The sequence below is a fragment of the Ovis aries genome, chromosome 2 (genome assembly GCF_016772045.2).
Source record: "Ovis aries strain OAR_USU_Benz2616 breed Rambouillet chromosome 2, ARS-UI_Ramb_v3.0, whole genome shotgun sequence".
Taxonomy (NCBI): domain Eukaryota; kingdom Metazoa; phylum Chordata; class Mammalia; order Artiodactyla; family Bovidae; genus Ovis; species Ovis aries.
In genome coordinates this window covers 28,121,903-28,147,234 of record NC_056055.1, presented here as the reverse complement: position 1 = coordinate 28,147,234, position 25,332 = coordinate 28,121,903, and the positions used below count along the sequence as shown (strand labels likewise).

The window sequence follows — 25,332 nt, the reverse complement described above, 5'->3', positions numbered from 1 at the left end:
ATCCTTTGTCAGTTGTTTCATTTGCTATTATTTTCTCCCACTCTGAGGGTTGTCTTTTCACCTTGCTTACAGTTTTCTTTGCTGTGCAAAAGCTTTTAAGTTTAATCAGGTCCCACTTGTTTACTTTTGTTTTTATTTCCATTACTCTAGGGGGTGGGTCATAGAGGATCTTAATTTGATTTATGTCACTGAGTGTTGTGCCTATGTTTTCCTCTAAGAGTTTTATAGTTTCTGGTCTTACATTTAGGTCTTTAATCCATTTTGAGTTTATCTTTGTGTATGGTGTTAGGAAGTGTTTTAATTTCATTCTTTTACGGGTAGTTGTCCAGTTTTTCCAGCACCATTTATTGAAGAGGCTCTCTTTGCCACATTGTATATTCTTGCCTCCTTTGTCAAAACTAAGGTACCCATAGGTACAGGGGTTTATTTTGGGGCTTTCTATCTTGTTCCATTGGTCTATATTTCTGTTTTTGTGCCAGTACCATACTGTCTTAATGACTGCAGCTTTGTAGTATCATCTGAAGTCAGGAAGGTTAATTCCTCCAGCTCCATTCTTCTTTCTTAAGACTGTTTTGGCTCAGTTCAGTTCAGTCGCTCAGTTGTGACCGACTTTTTGCAACCCCATGGACTGCAGCACATCAGGCCTCCCTGACCATTCCCAAACTCCTGGAGTTTACTCAAACTCATGTCCATCGAGTTGGTGATGCCATTCAACCATGCCATCCTCTGTTGTCCCCTTCTCCTCCTGCCTTCAATCTTTCTCAGCATCAGTGTCTTTTCCAATGAGTCAGTTCTTCATGTCAGGTGGCCAAAGTATTGGAGTTTCAGCTTCAGCATCAGTCCTTCCAATGAGTATTCAGGACTGATTTCCTTTAGGATGGACTGGTTTGATCTCCTTGCAATCCAAGGGACTCTCAAGAGTCTTCTCCAACACCACAGTTCAAAAGCATCAGTTATTCAGTGCCCAGCCTTCTTTATAGTCCAGCTCTCACATCCACATGACTACTGGAAAAACCATAGCTTTGACTAGGTGGACATTTGTTGGCAAGGTCCTGCTTTGGCTATTCAGGGTCTTTGTGTTTCCATATGAACTGTGAAATTTTTTGTCCTAGTGCTGTGAAAAATGCCATTGGTAATTTGATAGGGATCACATGAAATCTGTAGATTGCATTTGGTAGTATAGTCATTTTCATAATATTGATTCTTCCTATCTAGGAACATGGAATATCTCTCCATCTGTTTATGTCATTCTTGATTTCTTTCATTAGTATCATAATTTTCTGTGTACAGTTCTCTTGTCTCTTTAGGTAAGTTTATTCCTAGATATCTAACTCTTTTTGTTGCAATGGTGAATGGGATTGATTCCTTAATTTCTCTTTCTGATTTTCCATTGTTAGTATATAGAAATGCAAGTGATTTATGTGTATTGATTTTGTATCCTGCAACTTTGCTAAATTCAAGATTAGCTCTAGTAATTTTCTGATACAATCTTTAGGGTTTTCTATGTACAGTATCATGGCATCTGCACAGTGAGAGCTTTACTTCTTCTTTTCTGATCTGAATTCCTTTTATTTCTTTTTCTTCTCTGATTGCTATAGCTAGCACTTCCAGAACTGTGTTGAATAATAGTGGTGAAAGTGGACACCCTCGTGTTGTTCCTGATCTAAGGGGGAATGCTTTCAGTTTTTTACCATTGAGAATAATGTTTGCTGTAGGCTTATCATATATGGCCTTTACTATGTTGAGGTAGATTCCTTCTATGCCCCATTTTTTGAAGTTTTAATCATAAATGGGTGCTGAATTTTGTCAAAGGCTTTTTCTGCGTCTATTGACATTATCATATGGTTTTTATTGTTCAATTTGTTAATATAGTTTATTACATTGATTGATTTGCATATATTGAAGAATCCTTGCATTCTTGGAATAAACCCAGCTTGATCATGATGTATGATCTTTTGATGTGTTACTGAATTATGTTTGCTAAAATTTTGTTAAGGATTTTTGCATCTATGTTCATCAGTGATATTGGCCTGCTGTTTTCTTTTTGTGTGTTGTCTTTGTCTGGTTTTGGTATCAAGTTGATGGTGGCCTCATAGCATGAGCTTGGAAGTGTTCCTTCCTCTGCAATTTTTTGAAAGAGTTTTTAGAAGGATGGGCCTTACCTCTTCTCTAAATGTTTGATAGAATTCTCCTGTGAGGCCATCTGGTCCTGGGCTTTTGCTTTTTGGGAGATTTTTGATCACAGGTTCAATTTCAGTGCTTGTAATTGGGTTGTTCATAGTTTCTATTTCTTCCTGATTCAGTCTTGGAAGATTGAACTTTTCTAAGAATCTGTCCATTTCTTCAAGGATATCCATTTTATTGCCATATAGTTGTTCATAATATTCTCTTATAATCCTTTGTATTTCTGCATTGTCTGTTGTAACCTCTCCTTTTTCATTATAATTTTGTTGATCTGATTCTTCTCTCTTTTTTCTTGATGAGTCTGGTTAAAAGTTTGTCAGTTTTGTTTATCTTCTCAAAGAACCAGCTTTTAGTTTTATTAATCTTTACTATTGTTTCTTTCATTTCTTTTTCATTTCTTTCTGCTTGGATCTTTATGATTTCCTTCCTTCTACTAAGTTTTTGGGGTTTTTGTTCTTCTTTTTTGAGTTGTTTTAGGTGTAAAGTTAAGTTGTCTCTGCTATGTTTTTCTTTTTTCTTGAGGTAGGACTGTGTTGCTATAAACGTCCCTCTTTGAACTGCTTTTGTTGCATTTCATAGGTTTCGAGTTGTCATGTTTTCATTGTCATTTATTTCTAGAAGTTTTTTTTTAATTTCCCTTTTGATTTCTTCAGTAACCTGTTGGTTATTTAGAAACATTTTGTTTAATCTCCATGTGTTTGTGTTTCTTACAGGTTTTTTCTTGTAACTGATATCTAGTCTCATAGCATTGTGCAGAGTTTCTGCTGAAAGATCAGCTGTTAAACACATGGAGTTTCCCTTGTATGTTACTTGTTGCTTCTCCCTTGCTTCTTTTAATATTCTTTCTTTGTGTTTAGTCTTTGTTAATTTGATTAATATGTGTCTTGGCATGTTTCTCCTTAGGTTTATCCTGTATGGGATTCTTCGTGCCTCTTGGACTTCATTGACTATCTCCTTTTCCATGCTGGGGAAATTTTCAACTATAATCTCTTCAAAAATTTTCTCATAACCTTTCTTTTTCTCTTCTTCTTCTGGGACCCCTATAATTTGAATGTTGGCGCATTTGATTTTGTCCCAGAGGTCTGTGAGATTATCCTCAGTTCTTTTCATTCTTTTTACTTTATTCTGCTCTTCAGAAGTTATTTCCACCATTTTATCTTCCAGCTCACTGATTCATTCTTCTGCTTCAGATATTCTGCTATTGATTCCTTCTAGAGTATTTTTAATTTCAGTACTTGTGTTGTTTGTATGTTTATTCTTTAATTCTTCTAGGTCTTTGTTAATTGACTCTTGCATTTTCTCCATTTTGTTTTCAAGATTTTTGATCATCTTTACATCATTATTCTGAATTCTTTTTCAGGTAGTTTGCCTATTTCCTCTTCATTTATTTGGACTTGTGTGTTTCTAGTTTTTTCCTTCATTTGTGTAGTATTTCTCTGCCTTTTCATTATATTTTTTAACTTATTGTGTTTGAGTTCTCCTTTTCTCAAGCTTTAAGGAAAGTTGAATTCTTTTTTCCTTTTGGTTTCTGCGATCCTAAGGTTGGTCCAGTGGTTTGTGTAAGCTTTGTACAGGGTGAGATTTGTGCTGAGTTTTTGTTTGTTTGTTTTTCTTCTGATGGGCAAGGCTGAGTGAGATGGTAATACTGTCTCCTAATGATTGGGTTTGTATTTTTGTTTTGTTTGGCTTCCCTAGTGGCTCAGAGGTTAAAGTGTCTGCCTCCAATGCGGGAGACCCTGGTTCGATCCCTGGGTTGGGAAGATCCCCTGGAGAAGGAAATGGCAACCCACTCCAGTATTCTTGCCTGGAGAATCCCATGGACTGAGGAGCCTGGTGGGCTGCAGTCCATGGGGCCGCAAAGAGTCGGACACGACTGAGTGACTTTACTTTTACTTACTTTTTTGTTGTTAAGATGAGGTGCCCTGAACAGGGTGCTATTGGTGGTTGGGTGATGCTGTGTCTCGTATTCAAGTGGTTTTGTTTGTGTGAGTTCTCACTATTTGATACTCCCTAGGGTTAGTTCACCCACTCCAGTGTTCTTGCCTGGAGAATCCCAGGGATGGGGGAGCCTGGTGGGCTGCCATCTATGGGGTCGCACAGAGTCGGACATGACTGAAGCGACTTAGCAGCAGCAGCAGTAGCAGTAGGGTTAGTTCTGGAGAAGGCAATGGCAACCCACTCCAGTACTGTTGCCTGGAAAATCCCATGGATGGAGGAGCCTGGTAGGCTGCAGTCTATGGGGTCGCTAGGAGTCAGACAACCGAACGACTTCACCTTCACTTTTCACTTTCATGCATTGGAGAAGGAAATGGCAATCCACTCCAGTGTTCTTGCCTGGAGAATCCCAGGGATTGGGGAGCCTGGTGGGCTGCTGTCTCTGGGGTCGCACAGAGTCAGACACGACTGAAGCGACTTAGCAGCAGCAGCAGCAGCAGCAGGGTTAGTTCTCTCATACTCTAGGGTCTGGGAGTTAGAGGTCCCACATCAAAGGCTCAGGGCTTGATCTTGGAAAATCAACCCCCTTAGAAACAGTCAGCCCTCCTGTTAGGGATTCAATATCTTGCTGAGCGCTGAGTGTACATCCTTCCTGCTGCCTCACCTCTCGAGGTGCTGTGTCCTTCCCTCTTAAGGTCTCCTAATCTTCCTTGTATTGTTTAATTTCCACATATTTGTGAATTTTCCAGTTTGCCTCTGCTATTCATTTTTAATTTCATTCCATTATGATCAAAAGACATACATTGGATGATTTCAATCTTTTAAAAATTTATTAAGACTTATTTTGTGGCCAGTATATGGTATATATGGGCTTCCCAGGTGGCTCCAGTCATAAAGAACCTGCCTGCCAATGCAGGAAATATTAGAGATGTGGGTTCAATCCCTGGGTTAGGAAGGTACCCTAGAGTAAGGCATGGCAACCCACTTCAGTATTCTTGCCTGGAGAATGCCATGGACAGAGGAGCCTGGTGGGCTACCGTCCATAGGATTGCAAAATTGGACATGCCAGAGTGACTAACACACATTGCTGTATTAAATGTTATCAGTATATGATGGGTGCATGCTCAGTCACTCTGTCATGTCTGGCTCTTTGAGACGCCATGCACTGTAGCCCACCAGGCTCCTATGTCCACTGGATTATCCCAGCAAGAATACTGGAGTGGGTTGCCATTTCCTCCTCCAGAAGAACTTAGTGAACCAGGGATCGAACCCATGTCTCCTGCATTGACAGGCGGATTCTTTACCACTAAGCCAACTGGGAAGACCCAATATATGATGAAACCTTTTTAAATAACAGTACAACCAAGTCAGTTCAGTTTTGGTTATAGTTTTCATGGAATATCTTTTTCCATCCTTTTACCTAAAATTAGCTTCATCTTCATATCTAAAGTGAATATTTTGTAAACAGAATGTTGATGGATTCTATTTTTTGATATAATCTTCCAAACCTTTAATAGGAAAGAGTAATCCTTTTATATTTAATTTGATTACTGAAAAACAAGAATTTACTTTGCCATGTGGCTATTTATATTTATGCTTTTGTACCTCAATTTTCCATTGTTAACATTTGGAGGATATCAATTACCATGTTAAACTTATTAAATCCATGGTTTGAATATACATAATAGTACATAATAATTTACAAAAATTCTGTTTCCTTACATCTCCATTTATTTCCTTTTGGGTTCTCTGCTTCAACCCTTTGAGATGTTATTATTACAGATTATCACCTTATGCATTATAATCCCCTTAAAATGAATTTATAATTATTGTTTTACATACTTGTCATTTAGTTTATTTAGGAAAAAAAGGGAAGTTACAAATTAAATGAAACGTACAATTTCATTCATTCAAAAGTCCGGTATTACTGGACCTTATTATTTTTTTATGTCTGAGAGTTACTGTCTGGTGTCCTTTCATTTCATCTTGAAGGAGTCTCTTTAGTAATTTTTTGTATGATAGATTTGTTTACCTGGGATTTTCTTAATATCTCTTTCATTGTTAAAGGATAGTTTTGCCAGATACAGAATTCTTGACTGACACTTTTTTTTCCCCCTTTGGGATACTAAACATGTCATACTACTGTCTTCTGGCCTCTATGATTTCTGGAGAGAAATCATCTATTAATTTTATTGAGAATCACTCGTATGTGATGAGTGATTTCTATATTCCTGCTTTCAAGATCAACTTGGTGTAGAGTCTATAAGTATCCAGCTTGGAGTTAGTTGAGATTCTCAGATATATATATTCATGAATTTCATCAGATTTGGGAGTTTTTTTGCCAAATATGTTTTCCTATTGCTGTCTCAATATCTTCTTCTGGGAGCCCTATAATACATATGTTGAACACTTAATGGTATCCCACAGGTCCTTTGTGGCTTTGTTCATTTATATTCATTATTTTTTTCTGTTTCTCTGTATTTATTATTTCATTTGTCCTTATCTTCAACTGATCCTTTCTCCTGCCTGCTCAAATCTGATTTTGAACACTTCTAGAGAATTTTTCATCCGAGTTTTTGTACTTTCCACCTCCAAAATTTCTATTCAGTTCCTTCTATCTCCTTATTTTTCATCTTCATTTTTATTTTTATTTTTTACAATCATTATTTTCTTGATTCCCTTTAGCTCTCTGTCCATGATTTCCTTAAATAAAAATTAAGGAAGTCAATTTAATGTCTTTGATTAATAACTTAAATATCCGGGGTTCCTCAGGGATGGTTTCTGTCTAACTCTTGTTCCTCTAAAGGGGTTGTACATTACTGTTTCTTTCTATGTACTGTATTTTTGTTGTTGTTGAAAACTGGGCATTTTGAGTTGTGGCAACTCAAACTATAACGCTGTGGGAATTCTAAAATTCCAATTCTGTCTCATCAGGGATTGTTGGATTTTGCTTGTTGAAGGTTGAAACCATACAATTGTAACTTTTCCAAACTGTTTTTGGAAGTATGTGCTTCTTGTCTGTGATCAGTCAAGTTTCTGTTCCTTTGTCTCTGCAGACAAAGTGCAACCTGACAAAGATATCTTTAAGCATTTGGCTCCCAAAAGGGGAAAACATAGATGCTCTCTCTTTAAATCCTCTACAAATCAGGAAGACATTTTAGCCCATTGGGGATGAAACAATGGCTAACTTCTGTCTCAGCCCCTTGATGATTAGCAATAAAAAACCTATGATCCCAAGTTTTTGGAAGACAAGGTCCATATTCCCGACCATGGCCCCAGAAATTTTCACTAGGAACTGAGTTGCTGCATTGTGGGGTGCTGGGATGTGAGGCATGGTAGCCACTACCATGCAATCACTAAAATTCACCAAAATTAAATTTACCAGCTTCTTCATTAAGCACTCCTCTGGATCCTGTAAGGGATCTATTAGACTAGGGATGCAAAATAGTTGCTCAGACAATTCCTACCAGCTCACATGTTGTTTCTGTGGAGAGTCAAATTCCTGGGGCTTTCTACTCTGCCGCATTTCCTGATATCACTTCACTGTGGCTCTGTCTTTCCCTAATAACTAATGACGTTGAACGTCCATTCATGTGCTTATATGTCAGCTCTATATTTTCTTTAGTGATGGGTCTGATCAAATTATTTCCCAAATTGTATATTCCTTATTTTCTGAATGAGTTTTTGGTCTTATTATGTATTATATGTATTAATGAATGTATGTATGAACTCATATTTTTTAATGATTTGCAAATATTTTCTACAATTGCAACTTTCTTCTCATTATGTTAACAGTATCTTCTGAAGAGTTCACATTCTTAATTTTGATGAAGTTAAATTTTCATTTTTTTCTTTTACAGATCATGCCTTTGGCACTATCTAAAATATCTTTAAAAACAAAATAACACAGAGATTTTCCCTTATGTTCCTTTCTAAACCTTTTAAACTTCTAGGTTGCACATTTAGGTCTAATAATTATTTTTCTTTTTACTAATTTTTGAACTAACTTTTGTATATGGCTTGAGATGTAGATTAAACTTAACTATTTGTTTTACTCCCATATGGATATCCAATTATGTAAGCACCACTTCTTGAAAAGGTTATCTTCTTCCATAAGTTGCTTTTGCATCTTTTTTGAATATTAACCCAAAATGTGCGGGTCTGGATTCTCTACTTTGTTACATTGATCTCGTTATCATGATGCCAGTATCACACTACCTTAAGTAATCTAGACTTAGAATAAATCTTTAAATTAGGTAATATGAGTCCTCTATTTCTGTTCTCTCTTTTTCTTCAAAGTTATTTTGGTTAATGTAGGTATTTTGAATTTCATAAAATGTTGTGTATCTCTTTATTTAGATTTTCCATGATTATTTCATTAGCATTTTGAAGTTTCTTTTAAATTGAGGTATAGTTGATTTACAATATTATATGTTTCAGGTGTACAACATAGTGGTTCATAATTTTTAAAGGTTATATTCCATTTATGTGGTAGTGGTTTAGTCACTAAGTCGTGTCCAACTGGTGTGAACCTGTGAACTCTAGCCTGCCAGATTCCTCTGTCCGTGGGATTCTTCAGGCAAGAATACTGGAGTGGGTTCCCATTTCCTTCTCCTGGGATCTTTCCGACCCAGGGATCAAACCTGGGTCTCCTGCATTATAGGCAGATTCTTTATCAACTGAGCTATGAGGGAAACCCATATTCCATTTATAGTTATTATAAAATATTGGCTATATTCCCTGTTCTGTACAGTATATCCTTGTAGCTTATCTATTTTATACATAGTAGTTTGTACTTTTTTTTTTGGTAAATTAATTTATTTATTTTAATTGGAGGCTAATTACTTTATAATATTATAGTGGTTTTTGCTATACATTTACATGAATCAGCCATGGGTGTACATGTGTCCCCCATCCTGAACCCCCCTCCCATCTACCCCCCCCCATCCTATCCCTACTTCTTAATCTCTTTTCTCTATCTTGCTCCTCCCCTTTCCCTCTCCCCATGGTGAAAGCAAAAGTATTAGTCGCTCAGTTGTGTCCAGCTCTTTGCAACCCCATGGACTATAGTCTGCCAGACTCCTCTCCAGGCAAGAATAATGGAGTGGGTAGCCATTCCCTTCTGCAGGGGATCTTCCTGACCCAGAGACTGGACCTGGATCTGGGTCTCCTGCATTGCAGGCAGATTCTTCACCATCTGAGCCACCAGGGACACCTCCTCCCCATGGTAAGCACCTTTAATGCTTTTCCTTTAATGCCATTGTCACTGTTTTTAATTTTTTTATATTCCACTGCTGCTGCTGCTGCTGCTAAGTTGCTTCAGTCATGTCCAACTCTGTGCGACCCCATAGAGGGCAGCCCACCAGGCTCCCCCATCCCTGGGATTCTCCAGGCAAGAACACTGGAGTGGGTTGCCATTTCCTTCTCCAGTGCATGAAAGTGAAAAGTGAAAGTGAAATCGCTCAGTCATGTCAGAATCTTAGTGACCCCATGGACTGCAGCCCACCAGGCTCCTCCGTCCATGGGAGTTTCCAGGCAAGAGTACTGGAGTGGGGTGCCATTGCCTTTTCCACTATATTCCACATATAAGTGATATCATACAGTATTTGTCTTTGTCTGATTTATATTAATATCGCTTATCATCATATGTTCCAAGTCCATTCATGTTGTTCCAAGTGGTAACATTGCATTCTTTAATGGCTGGATTAAAGAATGTACATTGTACGTACACATCATATTTTCTTTATTCATTCAGTGTCCTGATGGTGCACATTTATGTTGCATTCATATTTTGGCTATTGTAAATAATGCTGCTGTGAACACTGGGGTACATATATCTTTTGAATTAGTGTTTTTGTTTTCATCAGGTATATACACAGGAATGGAACTGCTGGATCATAAGGTAGTTCTTTGAGCATCTTGAGAAAATTGTTTTAAAGCATTTGTTTAATATATATTCCATTAAGTCTATTTCAGGGACAGACTCTGTTTAATTACTTTTTTCTTTAAATTGACCATACTTTCCTAAATCTTTGTGTGCCTTGTCTAAATTTTTGTTGAATGGACACTGGACATTTGAATATAATAATATAGTAACTCTGGAAATCAGATTCTCACCGTTTCCCAAGGATAATTTTTTTTAATTGTTGTAGGCTGTCTCTGTGCCAAGAATCAGACTAAGGTGTGAAAACAATGTCTTCTTAGGTCTTTAAAAATCTTTCTTTGAGCACATTTAGTCACTTTCTAATTTCCTCCATACATGCATTTTTTTTTTTGGCCCTAGTCTTTAATGTCTGACTCCTCAAATGGGAAGAGCAAACTTTTAAGGCAGGAGAAAAGCGCCCTGGCCCTGTAAATTTCCTAGAAGGCTGTTCAGCTTGAGGGGATAAACCTGCAATGAGTTGGTGGGGCAGGGGGCATGTGAGGGGAGGTGCAGTAACAATGGCTACCTGACTTTCTGCATCTCTATGATCAGAAGAAGCAATCAGTGACCAGAACACAGATCCCGTCTTTTGTCTACCCTGACTCCTGCAAGCTGCATGTAAGCTGCTCAGTGTCTGCTAAGTGGCTGAAAGTGGGGATATGTAACAACTATTGCCAGCTAAGAGCTAAAGACAATTAAAATCAACCAAAATTTATTATCCAAGCCTTCCCCAGAAGTTACAAGTTTTCAACAGACTCAATAGTTTCAAATTAGTTACATAAGACAGAGTCTGCCAATGCCATTGTTGTCTAGGTGGAAGACAGATTTCTGGTGCTACCTACTCCATTATCATCCCAGAATTCTTGTCAAGAGTTAATTTTATCTCACCATTAAGGAAAGACCATTTTGAGTACTCTAGCTGATGACTTTACTTCTGGCCTCATGTGAACTTCAGGCACTGTACTCTTTCATCCTTCCCAAGGGCTTTTTCCTCTGCCTCAGGTAGCTTGCTCACACGTGTTCATTAATTGACTCTTATCTGAACATTTGTGGAGGAGTCTCTGCAGACCTCTGGAGTCTTCTCTGTACGTCACTCCTCTTTCCAGTAGTCTACCCTGTGAGTTTTAGCCATCTTGCTCAGTCCCAATTCCCCATTACTTTCCCTCAACTTAGGGAAGCTGCCGGGTCCTGTGGGTTCATTTCCTTACATCATGGTCTGGAAACTTTCACCAGGCAGTGAAGTGGGTCATTTGTAGGGCTCATCTCCTTTGTTTTCCATCTCTAAAGGATCTCTGTCCTTCACTGACTTATGTTCAATATTTTCGGAAAGATTGCTTCACATTGCTGTCTGGGTGTTTTTGGTTATCAGGTGGGAGGGTGGCAGTCCCTTTACTTCAGCTTGGCTGAAAGTGATAATTTAAAGCTTCAATTTAAAATTAGATGGACATGTACATGCATAGATGTACACACTGCTAAATTTAAAATGGATAACCAACAAGGACCTCCTGTATAGCACATGGAACTATGCTCAGTGTTAATGCAGCAGCCTGGGTGGAGGGGAATTTAGGGGAGAATGAATACATGTATCCAGAGTACATCATGAATTGATCATTATATGCAGAGCACATCATGAGAAATGCTGGGCTGGATGAAGCACAAGCTAGAATCAAGATTGCGGGGAGGAATATCTATAACCTCAGATATGCAGATGACACCACTTTATGGCAGAAAGTGAAGAAGAACTAAACAGCCTCTTGATGAAAGTGAAAGAGGAGAGTGAAAAAGTTGGCTTAAAGCTCAACATTCAGAAAACTAAGATCATAGCATCTGGTCCCATCACTTCATGGCAAATAGATGGGGAAACAGTGGCAGACTTTAATTTTTAGGGCTCGAAAATCACTGCAGATAGTGACTGCAGCCATGAATTTAAATGACGCTTTCTTCTTGGAAGGAAAGTTATGACTAACCCAGACAGTATATTAAAAAGCCAAGACATTACTTTCCCAACAAAGGTCCATATAGTCAAAGCCATGGTTTTTTCAGTAGTCATGTATGGATGTGAGAGTTGGACGATAAAGAAAGTTGAGCGCTGAAGAAATGATGCTTTTGAACTGTGGTGTTGGAGGAGACTCTTGAGAGTTCCTTGGACTGCAAGGAGATCCAACCAGTCCATCCTAAAGGAAATCAGTTCTGAATACTCATTGGAAGGACTGATGTTGAAGCTGAAACTCCAATACTTTAGCCACCTGATGGGAAAAACTGACTCATTGGAAAAGACCCTGATGCTAGGAAAGATTGAAGGCAGAAGAAGAGGACAACAGACGATGAGATGGTTGGATGGCATTACTGACTCGATGGACGTGAGTTTGAGTGAACTCCGGGAGCAGGTGATAGACAGGGAGGCCTGGCGTGCTGCAGTTCATGGGGTCACAAAGAGTTGGACACAACTGAGTGACTGGACTGAACTGAACTGAACTGGATACATGTATATGTATGGCTGAGTCCTTTTGCTGTTCACCTGAAACTGCCACAACATTGTTAATTGGCTATAGCCCAATATAAAAAAAGTTCACAAATAAAACGAGGTTCTTCCTTGTATGATCTCTTAGCATATATTTCTCTGACCTTCTCACTGGTACTAATCAACATATTTCTTGGTAACACAAGTAATACATGCAATTCTTTTCTTTTCTTAATAGTTTGTGAGTTTGTGGAGAATAAGATATAAATTTGAGCCACTACATGTACTTTAAAATATGAAAATAAACATCTACTTAGTAGATTAAACTATTAAAAATTAACCTTACTTGGCATAGATTTCTAGACTTGTAGGTCAGAGAAACGTCATGGTGTACGTTAATGCTGCAAGGAATTTCATGCTGTTTCTTATGAGAAATATAGATACTTATTTCTTACGGTAGTTAAGTAAATTTGCACTGAGTTAAATAAAGGCAAATAAAAGAAAAATGGATCAAATAAAATAGAGCATGTCCTTTAAACATGTAGTTCACTAGTGATACAGTATATTATCAGTGGGTTAAGATTTAGAAGGCATTGCGTTATAGTATCTATATCTTTCAAACAGGGTATAGGAGGGGTATTCAGAGAAGGCAATGGCACCCCACTCCAGTACTCTTGCCTGGAAAATCCCGTGGACGGGGGGAGCCTGGTAGGCTGCAGTCCATGGGGTTGCGAACAGCTGGACATGACTGATCGACTTCACTTTCACTTTTCACTTTCATGCATTGGAGAAGGAAATGGCAACCCACTCCAGTGTTCTTGCCTGGAGAATCCCAGGGATGGGGGAGTCTGGTGGGCTGCCATCTCTGGGGTCGCACAGAGTCGGACATGACTGAAGTGACTTAGCAGTAGCAGCAGGAGGGGTATTATAATTTATGTCGTGAACATATGTATTTTGGAAATTCAGCATTTATTTTCCCTTCCTAAAGATACCCTGATATATTTCTCAGAAATTGTCTATAGATTTGGTGACATGGTCAATCCATGTACTTGCTTCCCCATATTAACACCAAAGGAGCTGTATTCTTTTCACCATCAAGTTAGGGAAAAATTACACATTAAATGTAACCTAATGTGGGGACAAATTGATGCAACTGATCAGTTAGTTAGGAATTACGCTCTTTTGCTACAGTAGGCACTAGTCACATGACTGTTTAACTTAAATAAAATTAAAAATTTAGTTTCTCAGTTATACACATCAAATACTCAATAGCCACCTATGTTAGATAGTACAGCTCATTTCCTTCATCACAGAAAGTTCTACTGAATAGTAGAGCTCAAGGAACATAAATGTTAGGATGAGATTATTGAGTATATAATCTTTTTAGTGACATGGAAATTTTTATTTTAAAATATTACATTTATAGTGCTTCTTGGTTTGACAAAACTAGAGGTATCTGTTATAGATTAACAGGTATTGTCTCATGGGTGTGCTAAAATCCTTATTTCAGGTTGTACTGATAGTCCCTCATCGTGGGCCAGTGTTGCCTTTACCACCTACCTGCTGCTGCTGCTGCTGCTAAGTTGCTTCAGTCATGTCCGACTCTGTGTGACCCCAGAGACGGCAGCCCACCAGGCTCCGCTGTCCCTGGGATTCTCCAGGCAAGAACACTGGAGTGGGTTGCCATTACCACCTACCTGGGATCTGCAAAGAGCAAGGGATGGGGAGGAGGCAGTGAGCAGTGAGCAGTGAGCAGGGGAGGAAGGGCTGTTTCTTGCCTTCAGTTCTTTTCCAAGCTCAGGCTAATGCTCCACCCTGAGGGCATCTGCATTTAAGGCAGAACTTTCTCCCTGTCTTTCAGTGGCACTTGCATTCTTGTAGTTCTAAAACCAAGCTCATCTTTTCCTTTGGCAGTAGAGTCAGTGTGGAGAGTCTCAGCTCAGTTTCTAGAGAATGACTATGTGGTCCCACCTGTCTGAAGCCCCAGATTCCCTGGAGGAAGTCAGAGTCATGTGTTCCAGCTTTGTCAGGCCTGAGTGCCTTTCATATTCTGGTGTGAGAGAACTGCTCCTTCCAGAAACATTTTTAATAAATGCAACAGACCATTTAATGATAACTAGTCTCTAAATGGGCTCCCCTGGTAGCTCAGAGGGTAAAGAAAACACCTGCAATGTAGGAGATCCAGGTTCGATTCCTGGGTTGGGAAGATATGCTGGAGAAGGGAAAGGCTACCCACTCCAATAATCTTGGGCTTCTCTGGTGGCTCATTTGGTAAAGAATCTGCCTGCAACAAGGGAGACCTGGGTTTGGGAAGATCCTCTGGAGGAGGGCATGGCAACCCACTCCAGTATTCTTGCCTGAAAAATCCCCATGGACAGAGGAGCCTGGTGGGCTGTAGTCCATAGGGTTACAAAGAGTTGGACATGAATGAACAACAAAGCACAGCACAGTCTCTAAATAATTAAAATTTAAAATGGTTTTGTACTTATGAATGAAAATTCCTGGTTTAAAAAAGTAAAATTTTCATTTGATTTATAGTTTAAAAATAAAATTTAGTTTATTAAATAAATTGTGGAGGGCAGAGAAGGACTCCCTGGTGGTCCAGTGGTTAGGACTCCAAACTTCCATTGCAGGGGGCATGAGTTTGATTTCTGGTCAGTGAACTAAGATCCTGCATATTGTGGAGTGTGGCAAAAAATAAAAAAAATTTAAAAAATAAACAAAACTTTAAGATTCCATAAGGCAGTAGGTAAGGGATGACTGTAAAGTTCTTCTGTTCAAATGAGAAAATATATGCCCAGCTGAGTGTTGTCTTCCAAAGTATCCCTGTGGATGTTTGTCTACTTATTCTTTAGCAGCTCCCAGAAGTGAGAGTGGGAGTGAAGGCAGACTGATGCCTGAGTCGCTCATGTCAGTAATGGCTGATGTGGAGAGCAAGAGGTCTTGGATACCCAGGAAGTGCTGGGAAGGCCTCTGTGCATTTCCCCAGTGGTGGAGAGGGGACACAATTCTTTACAGATTTTAGAAAGAATGGACACCAAAAAACTCCCGATTGTTTTGAGTTAGGGAAGGGGAAATTAGTAATCAGTGAGTACAGCAATGGTAACCAGTTCTTCAGCTGAGATGGTAACCAATTGATTGTATCAAATGTTTGTCAGCCAAACATTTGGAAACTCCCTTTATTCTCAAAAAGCCTGAGAAATCTGCACTTAATGAAATTCACTTATGCTTTCTCATTGATGTACAATTTAAAACTACAACATATACTTGAAAGAGAAAATGAATTCATACTTCTGAAGAGAACAGGATTAAATCCACATAATTAAAGGCAAAAAGCAGTTTTTAAATTCCAGAATGCCAAAACGACAACAAAATCCTCAAAACTGCAGATACATATGTGCTCTTCCAGGTAATTTAAATTGACAATTAGCAGATTAGTGCTAGGTAAATATTACACATTCAAATCCCAAGCAGAGATTAATTTGCTCTCTTCCAGGGTCACAGATTGCACGCTTAGCCCCAGCCTGCTGCTCTCCTAATATATGCTAATAAGTACATGGGTCTCAATCACCTTACTTGAAACACTGAAAGCTTAACCTTTTATTACTGGCTGTGCTGTGCTGTGCTTAGTTGCTCAGTCACGTTCAACTCTTTGTGACCCCATGGACTGTAGCCATCCAAGCTCCTCTGTCCATGGAATTCTCCAGGCAAGAATACTGCAATGGATAGCCATTCCCTTCTCCAGGGGATCTTCCTGACCCAGGGATCGAACCTGGGTCTTCTGCATTGCAGGCAGACTCTTTACCATCTGAGCCACCAAGGAAGCCCCCTTATTATTGGATAGAAGTCTCAACTAAGCAGAATATTAAAATATTTACTATTAAAATTAAAGTTATCATTCTACTGTAAAACACTTTAATTTGGAAAGAATCATGTAAGTAAAATAAGTAATATTTTCCTTCGTTGGGCAGTAGATGAATTAATCAAAACTAAATTGGCTGAAACAGTGAAACAGCTAAAAATAAGTATTTCTATCATTGGTTTTCCACATAATGGTAAATTTTGCACACCATGGGCTAGTTCTCTTTGTCTCTTAATCATAACTTTTTCTGGAATTTCTTTTTTTAAAATTTTATAAAGCATAGGACCATGTCTTTTTAGCACTTTTATTTTTCAGATCATTTTCTTGCTTGCAGGGCAATCTCTTGGTGAAATAACAAGTTTTCTCATATGCTCTAAGTGAAAAGTCCAAAGATACAGGTGGTTGGAACTAGGAAAGTCCCCAAACACTGGTTACTATATATTGTGAATCCAAGAAGATATTATAATTTTATTAAATTTTAAATACAGATGTTTGTTTTTACCTTGACACTTAAAAATTTTAGCTTCAACCAACTTCTGAATTTGAAGATTATATAAAATATGGGTCAGCCAAACATTTTGCCAGCCACTAATAATGTTACTCAAAACATAAGAGAGTTTTTTTTAAAAAATGGGAACATATACTTAAATAGGGGAAATAACCCTAAATGAATTTATACTTACGAAAATGAATTTTAAAGTTTCAAAAAGTAAGATAACTGTTACATGTTCTCAAAGATAAAGTTGATACAATTATGGGACGTGGAAGTAATAGTTATAAAAGTCAACATTTATTGAAAATTTGCAAGCATACAAATTATCTCATTTAATCCTTATAAAAATCTGGAAGGTAAGTACTATTAACACCCTCATTGTACACATGAGAGAAACCAAGGTTTTAAAAGCTTAAGTAATTTACTCAAGGGCCCAGAGGTAGGACCAGACAGATTTGGTAATCTGATTCCATAACCTTAGTCCTTTATACTGCCTTAAAGTGAAAATAAATTAATTCTCAGAACCCCAGACACTGGCACCAAAGTATTTAAAAGCAAGCATATTTAAAAGAAAACAAAAACAGTACATAGATGAGTAAATATGGAACACAGTGCTATACATTCAATTACAACGACTGATTAGAACTACTACTCCTAAACCCGTGAGCCTACAGTAGATTATAGAAGGACATTTGAATATTTTGGATGTCAGTATTTAATGTGGCTTTAAATGACTAACTGTATTTCTAAATAACATATGATCCTGGCTTCATCACTAACTTTGTATATGAGTGGCTTAACTTCCAAAATCTGTTTTTTTTTAAATTAAACACATTTATCAAGATACTAAGAGCATTTTACTGATGTATGTATCATACTGGCCTATACTTGAGGTGAAGTTATAAGAAATGAAAAAACTCAACTTGCCTTTTTAGGGACAATAGAGTATGGAGGCTTCTTGGAACCTCATGGGTGCAGGCTCCATCTGCTCTGTACCTGCTGTCTGGGCCTGCTCCTCTACAGAGGTTTCTCCAGAAAAGAAAAGGACAGGAGAGTTGGAGGTAAGTAAAAACACCACTTCCAAACTCCTAAGAGTTCTGAGTTTATAAATGCTTTATTCTATAAGACATTAACCTGTTTTAAAAAACATTTTCATGATGCATAATATATTTGCAGTATTAACCTCATTTAAAAAGTAATTACTGCAGAGCTCTGGGACAGAAGTCCTGAAAGGACCTCATTTCAAAAGATGCTACTAGAGCAAGAAGGATTTAAACCATTTTCCTTAGGAGGGGCTGCACAGTCTCCAGAAAGAGAGAGTTAAAGATAGATATTTCACAGTTGGAACCAAATAGAAAGGAGGCATTTCACGTGCTGTAACAGAGCTACTGTTTTTAAAGTTTCTTTGGTGATATCTGACACTAAGGCTACTTGTATATTACACTATAGATTGTCATTTCAGTGTCTGGGCCATGAAATGTTACTACTGTGAAAACAAAAAAGCAGAGCCTTCAGCTCCTTCAGACAGTGAAAGCACTTTGAAAAGTGGGCTGAGTCAGATCTATCTGAAGGGAGATCTGCTACCTCAAAGGGAACGGCCAATGAGGGTTCTGCTCACATGGCTTTTAGATTTATGCCAAAAAAAGCAGTGAAGCAGTAAACCCAGCAGGCAGTGGGGTCAACCTGCCAGTTTTCCAACTTCCTCAGAATTACCACCCTACTCCTTGTGAACAACCGAAACTGGAGAGTTATTTCCCAAGTTAAAGATACCGATGCAATTAAGTTGAGAGAGCCGGTGATCACTTCCAAAACCCGGTAACTACACTTGGGCACACAGCGCAGAAACTGATTCCTTTCTCCGTTTGGGACTTCTGCTCACTCCTCCCCCTAGATACATCCCGACTTTCAGTTTCTGACCACCTTTCCCTCTGCAGCCGCCTCGGCCGGGGCACTGGTCCCACCTTGGGATGACTGGCCCTGTGGGACCAGGACGGGATCTCTTTGGGGTGATCAGACCCCAGGCATTAGGCCTTCTCAGATGATTGGCTCTCAAAACGTACGCTGCCTCCTCGAGGTGACGAGATCCCAAGATTGGGTTGAGGCCTTCTCAGGGTGACCAGCTCCTGGGGATGGAACTTGGGACTCCTCAGGTGGCCGGCTCTCGAGAATAAGGCCTTCTCGGGGGTGACCAGGCACAGGGACAGGAAAGGGCCTCCTCTGGGTGACCGGTCCTTGGGGACGAAACAGGGCCTCTTCGGAATAACGGGACCCGGGAAGAAGATGGGGCTTCCTTAGGGTGACTGACTTCCGGGATGAGGCTCCTTTCATGGTAACCAGATCCGTAGGTCCGAACGCGGCCTCGTTGAGGTGACCGGCTCCGATCGCGGACGGGGACAGGGCTGCCTGACCGGCTTCCGGGGATAAGGCCGTCCCGGGGTGGCCAGATCCTGGAGCCGGGGATGTGGTCCTCGGTGACCAGCTCTGGGAGACCAGGAAGGGGACGAGATGAAGCTACCGCCCCGACGTCTCCTGGGAACTCGCGCAGGCACAGCGGCCCGAGAGCTCCTTTTCCTGGGCTGGGCCTCGCGGACTCTGCCAGGGCTGGGACCGAAGTTCGGAGCTGGAGCCCGAGTCCTGCGCCGCCGGGAACCGGCCCCTCTTCTGGTTACCAGCCCCTCAGTTCGCAGCACCGCCTCTTCCGCCCTTTCCGCCGGCCCGCGTACGTCAGCTGGCGCCGCCCCGCCCCGCCGCCGCCCGCCCGCCCGCCCGCGCGAGGCCGCCTCAGCTTGGCCTGGGCCTGGAGCGGCGCACGGCGCAGGTCCCTCCCCGCCATGGCCCTGGGAGGCGGCAGCACATGGCGGCCGCAGCGGCCATGAGCGCGCCCGCGGCTCGGCCCGGCCCCCCCTAGAGCCCGCCGCCCCGGCCCCGGCCCGCGCCACGGCCCCGCCGCCCCCGGCCCCGCCGCCCCGCCGCCCCGCGCCCGCCGCTGCCGCCGCCATGGGCGTGCAGGGCTTCCAGGACTACATCGAGAAGCACTGCCCGAGCGCCGTGGTGCCGGTGGAGCTGCAGAAGCTGGCCCGGGGCAGCCTGGTGGGCGGCGGGCGGCAGCGGCCCCCGCACACGCCGCTGCGCCTGCTGGTGGACGCCGACAACTGCCTGCATCGCCTCTACGGCGGCTTCTACACCGACTGGGTGAGCGGCGGCCAGTGGAACCACATGCTCGGCTACCTGGCCGCGCTAGCCAAGGCCTGCTTCGGCGGCAACATCGAGCTCTTCGTCTTCTTCAACGGCGCGCTTGAGAAGGCGCGGCTGCACGAGTGGGTCAAGCGGCAGGGCAACGAGCGCCAGACGGCGCAGCAGATCGTCAGCCATGTCCAGAACAAGGGCACCCCGCCGCCCAAGGTCTGGTTCCTGCCGCCCGTCTGCATGGCGCACTGCATCCGCCTGGCGCTCATCCGCTTCCACGTCAAGGTGCGGCCAGCCGGGCGAGCAGGCGGACTGGGGTCCGCGTGGGCCGGGGGCGGGGTTGGAGACCGAGGCCGGGCGTAGGTCTGCGTGAATTTAAGCGGTCGCTTGAATTTGAGGGAGGGTGGGTCGGGGTTAGACTGGAGTTTGGGGGACCAGGGATGGGCCAGGGGTCTGGGCCTGAGTCCGGGTTTGGGGTTTGGGGCCAGGGGCCAGGCCTGGGTCGGAGTCTGGAATTCGGTTGCGGTCTGGGTCTGGGCAGGCCAGGGTCTGAAGTTGGAGTTGGGTCGGGTTTGAGGGTCTGGGCGCGGGGGACCGCAGGCGCCTCTCCCCTCCAGGTCTGACCTGCTGCAAAATGGACGCGCCGCCTGGAGCCCGGCCGGCTGCCGAGTGCCCGGGGTCTGGGAACCTCGGCTGCACCAGGCCGACCGAGAACCGTAGGACCAGCGGATAACTGCAAGCTTGGAAGGTGCAGTGGCACTCGCTGCGATCCCGAGTATTCCTCCACACTTTGAAGCAGGCATAATACTAACCTGAACTTTTATGAGATGCTGGTTTTCGATTTTGGAAGGCTTGAACAGCAACAGGTTTTTTGTGGGAGCAAGTGAACTAGATGGCGACAGGAAGGGGTCTCCAGCCACTGCCTACTGCTGTCGCCCTGGTTCGACCTGGGCAAGGTCTGTGGAGTTGGCTTTCTCTTGAGAACGCAGGGCTAGGTCCAGGTTCCCAGTAAGGTAACAGTATTTAGAGAAATCGTCGGATTTTTGTGTGTTGGGTTTCAAAGAATCATGGGATATTGTCAGTGCTATGATTTAGTTTGCTTGAAAAAGTCTTTGGTTCTGTGTGTCTGATGTGAAAAGAGTAGTCCAGGATCAGGCAAAGTCAGTGAATTAGTTTCCAGGATTTATTTCTCTCTGCACAGTAAGAACTCCACCACTTTGGGCTGTGCACTCAGGTAATCAGAGCTTTGGCTGTCCAGCATTCTGCTCTCCTTTTGGCAGAGGGCTCCTCCCTGAACTCAGGCCAAGGAGTGCTTCAGGACCTAGTAGCCAGGGTAGAGATAAGATGCAAACCAGTGACCCTTGACTTGAGTTTTGATTGCCTCGTTTTTCATTGTTCTTTTACAGTTCTTAGGGGGAGGCTGTTTTATTTTTCTGAGTTTGGCCACTCTGCCTTCCAGTGTCTTTGTTATTCCTTTATTTCTGCTTGAACTGTGCTTGATCCCAAAGTTTGTGAAATTCGAACTTCCTGACTGCTCTTGCCTGTGCTGAGATGGTGGTGGTTAAGCCTAAAGTGATAGCGGAAGTCCCACCCAGATCCTAATGCAATTGGTGACAGGGTTTCTAAGTCTGCGGGTCGAGGCTGCTGGAAGAGCTGCGATTGGTCTGTGAATATGGCAGAGACCTAGCCTGCGTCCCTGGGGAAGATCGGGTGAGAGCAAGGGACTGCTGCTGGCATTTTCTGCCCTGGAGCCTGGGCTCTCTGAGAAGTAAGACAGTGTAATTCCCTGATGTGATTCACCTCCAGAAGATGCTTTGAGTGTTAACACTTTTGTCTTGTGCAAAGATGGAAACTACTTACTACTGAAAAGACTACTGAAAAGAGCTTTTTAGTCAAATGGCTTTCAAAGGAACATCATAAATTTTACTTAGGATTAGATTCAGTGTTTGTACATGGTCTCTATCTTTTGAAAGAACTGCTGTATACTTTTTTAGTTGTAAAATTTCTTGATACTTGTCTTTGCGCCCCTGTAAATGTCTCACCTGCTGGGTGCTTAGAATTTTGACCAATGTGTGAGTAAGAAACTAGAATTAGGAGCATAACTTCCATTTAGGTTTCTGGACTCAAGATATAATTGAGTGTATAATCACTTTGCTTTAGATAAACTTTGAATTCCTGATATAGAATCACAATATAATGTTAATTTTACAGTTTAATATAGTAATGACTCAATTCCCTGGTGTACACTTACCAGGCAGGCTCACCTTTTTGGAAAACACCTAAGAAATTTAGCTGCTAAAAATTTCTCAGCAGCCAAATGAGAGGTCAGGAAGTTTTGATATAGTGATCCGAAAAAAAAAAAAAGCTTTCTGTTTCCTCATTGAAGAATCAACTTTTCTCCCTTGTAGACTGCCCTCTCGTTTTCAGATGTAATTCTGATAAGCTTAGTTACCTGTTTCTAAAGTCAGCTTGAGAAAAGGGTGCAGAGGAAAGTCTGCCATAGGCAAGCACACCATTAATAGCAAGAAGTGACACTTTACAAGGGAGAAGATAGAAAATGCTGTAAAAAGCACACGTAATTCTGGGGCATCTTTAGAAACAAATAAAACAACCCTATTTCAGTAGCCCCTGAGGGGTAGTATGGTTTACTCCATGGGAATGGTTTGGGGGAAAATGTATGTCCAGCATTCTTTCAGGAAGTGAAACAGCATGTACTGTTTTATAGAAAAATGCCTATTAAAATGGTTAAGTGAATTAAAACCATGATGGCATATCACTACATACTTGTTAGAAATGGCTAAAATAAGTAATTCCGGCAATGCCAGAATGCTGGCAAGAATGCTGAGCAACTGGAATCGTCCCACATGGCTGGTGGGAATGTAAGATGGTATGCCACCCTGAAAGATAGCTCCCTTAGTTTCTTATAAGATGGGTTTACCATATGATCCAGCAGTTGTACTCCTGGGTGTTTTCCTAATGAAACTATTACTCACAGAAAAACTATATTTGATTGTTCATAGTAGTTTTGTTCATAATAGCTCAAACTGGAAACAACCAAAATATCCTTTAAGAGGTAAATAGGCTATGGTACCGTGTAATACTGCTTAGCAGTAAAAAGGGAGAAACTACTGATACACACAAGGAAGCCAGGCTCAAAAGGTATGATTCTATTTATATTACATTCTCTTGCAGATAAGGCTGTAAATGGGGACCAGATGACAGGTTACATGAAGGTGTGAATATAAAGGGACAACAGGGGGGAGCTTTTTGAGGTGATGGAACTGTTCTGTAGCCTGATGGTTGTGGTGGTAGCATGTTTTAAAAGTGTAGCGCTATATATCAAAAGTAAATAAAAGTTAATTTTGTTGTATAATTTTTTTTTAATTAAAGGTTAAGTAAAAATTGGCAAAGCAATTTACACAAGCATCTCACCATATATAATGTTGGGCATATGAAGCATTTTTCTTATAAAAATCTACCATTGTATTGGCCTTCTCCAGGGTTCTGTAAACTGGCAGAAAGGCTTAATTTCCTGTCAGCTTTGCTTTGAGAAATCTTTTTTGGCTTAGAAGAGTATGTCTTCACTAGAGTAATAATTGTATTTCTTTAACCATTAGAGGTTGGCCCACACATCAGCTAATTTTGTTCAGGTCATTAAACTGCCTGGCCTGAATTTGGCTTCTGTTCGTTGTGAGGAGCATTTCCTCTTGTGTGCCTTGAGTCATCATAACCTTTGAAACTTAGTGAGGACTGATGTTTACTTAAAAATCTTGGTGGCATTAAGTTCCTGGAACTTTCCTAAATGTTTCTGCCTCAAGACTTGTGGTGGTGTTGGTGTGCAGGTTTATAATGAAGTCCTTGTGTATTCACTGAGATCTCACATAAAGCAAAGCTGGTGTTTTAAGTCACTGGAAGAATGTGAGGTTAGCCTGTGGCCTGAGATCTTGTGGCGATGCTCCTTCTTTGTGTCGGTGATGGGGGTAGAGGGACTACTCTGTAGGGAGTTCCATGCTAGGTTCTCTCTCATGGCACTGTCTCCTTTAGCCCTCAGTGTTTTGTTGCTAATTTTATATGGCAAGAAATGGGATTGCTGATTGAGCAGTGTCTGGGGAAAGGTAACCAGTAACCTCTTTAAGAGGGAAGTAGTGTGCTGAAGTCAAAGTTCAGTTTCATTGTGTAAGAATGCTATAGGGGTGTGCCTACCCGCAGTTCACTCTCAGGTCAGAGCTGATAGCAAAAATGCAGCTCTGGATAGCACAGTTTCTATCTAGGAGACACTGAAAACTTGCAATATGCTTTTATTCTTAAGGAGCACTGATAGATCAGGGAATACTTAGAATTCTGAGTTGACCACATTATAAGTCAAACCAGCCATCCATTTAAAATACTCATTTAAAAATATCTGTGTTCTTCAAGTGTGGCAGTTTGGTGACTGGTTTATTTGATTTAGCCTAATGTCTTCAAGGTTCATCCATATTATAACAGTGTGTCAGATTTCCTTCCTTTTTTCTGTCTGAATAATACTCTGTTGTATGGATGAACCACGTTTACTTTATGGATTCTTGGGTTACTTCCCCTTTGGGCTATTGTGAAATAGCCAAGTGAATAGCACTGATGAATGGTGCGCCTGTGAACATGGTTGTGCAAAAATCTTTTGGGCGTCCCTGTTTTCAGTCCTTTGGGATATGTACCCAGGAGTGGGATTGCTGGGTCATTTGGTATTTCTATGTTTAATTTCTCAAGGAATCACCATACTGTTTTCCACAGCAGCTCCCTATGTATATTCTATATATCATATATTATCATAGTAGTTTTAGTTTTAATATTAATGTGATCACTACATTATTCAGCAATTTGCTTTCTTTCAGTTCAGTTCAGTCGCTCAGTCATGTCTGACTCTCTGCAACCCCATGAATCGCAGCACGCCAGGCCTCCCTATCACCAACTCCCGGAGTTCACTCAGACTCATGGCCATCGAGTCAGTGATGCCATCCAGCCATCTCATCCTCTGTCGTCTCCTTTTCCTCCTGCCCCCAATCCCTCCCAGCATCAGAGTCTTTTCCAATGAGTCAACTCTTCGCATGAGGTGGCCAAAGTACTGGAGTTTCAGCTTTAGCATCATTCCTTCCAAAGAACACCCAGGACCGATCTCCTTTAGAATGGACTGGTTGGATCTCGTTGCAGTCCAAGGGACTCTCAAGAGTCTTCTGCAACACCACAGTTCAAAAGCATCAATTCTTCGGCGCTCAGCTTTCTTCACAGTCCAACTCTCACATCCATACATGACC

At 41.4% G+C, this 25,332-nt stretch overlaps 1 protein-coding gene across 3 annotated transcripts in view; it reads left to right on the top strand.

Annotated features, from left to right (window-relative positions):
• The first annotated feature begins 19,641 nt into the window (after nucleotides 1–19,641).
• FAM120A (family with sequence similarity 120 member A) overlaps nucleotides 19,642–25,332 on the top strand; it is a 118,238-nt gene continuing 112,547 nt past the window's right edge. For all 3 annotated transcript variants that reach the window (XM_015093026.3, XM_042242987.2, XM_060410829.1), the window contains exon 1: nucleotides 19,642–20,329. In XM_015093026.3, the coding sequence (XP_014948512.2) occupies nucleotides 19,856–20,329 (474 nt within the window). In that variant the 5' untranslated portion in view covers nucleotides 19,642–19,855. The remainder of the gene's footprint in view (nucleotides 20,330–25,332) is intronic.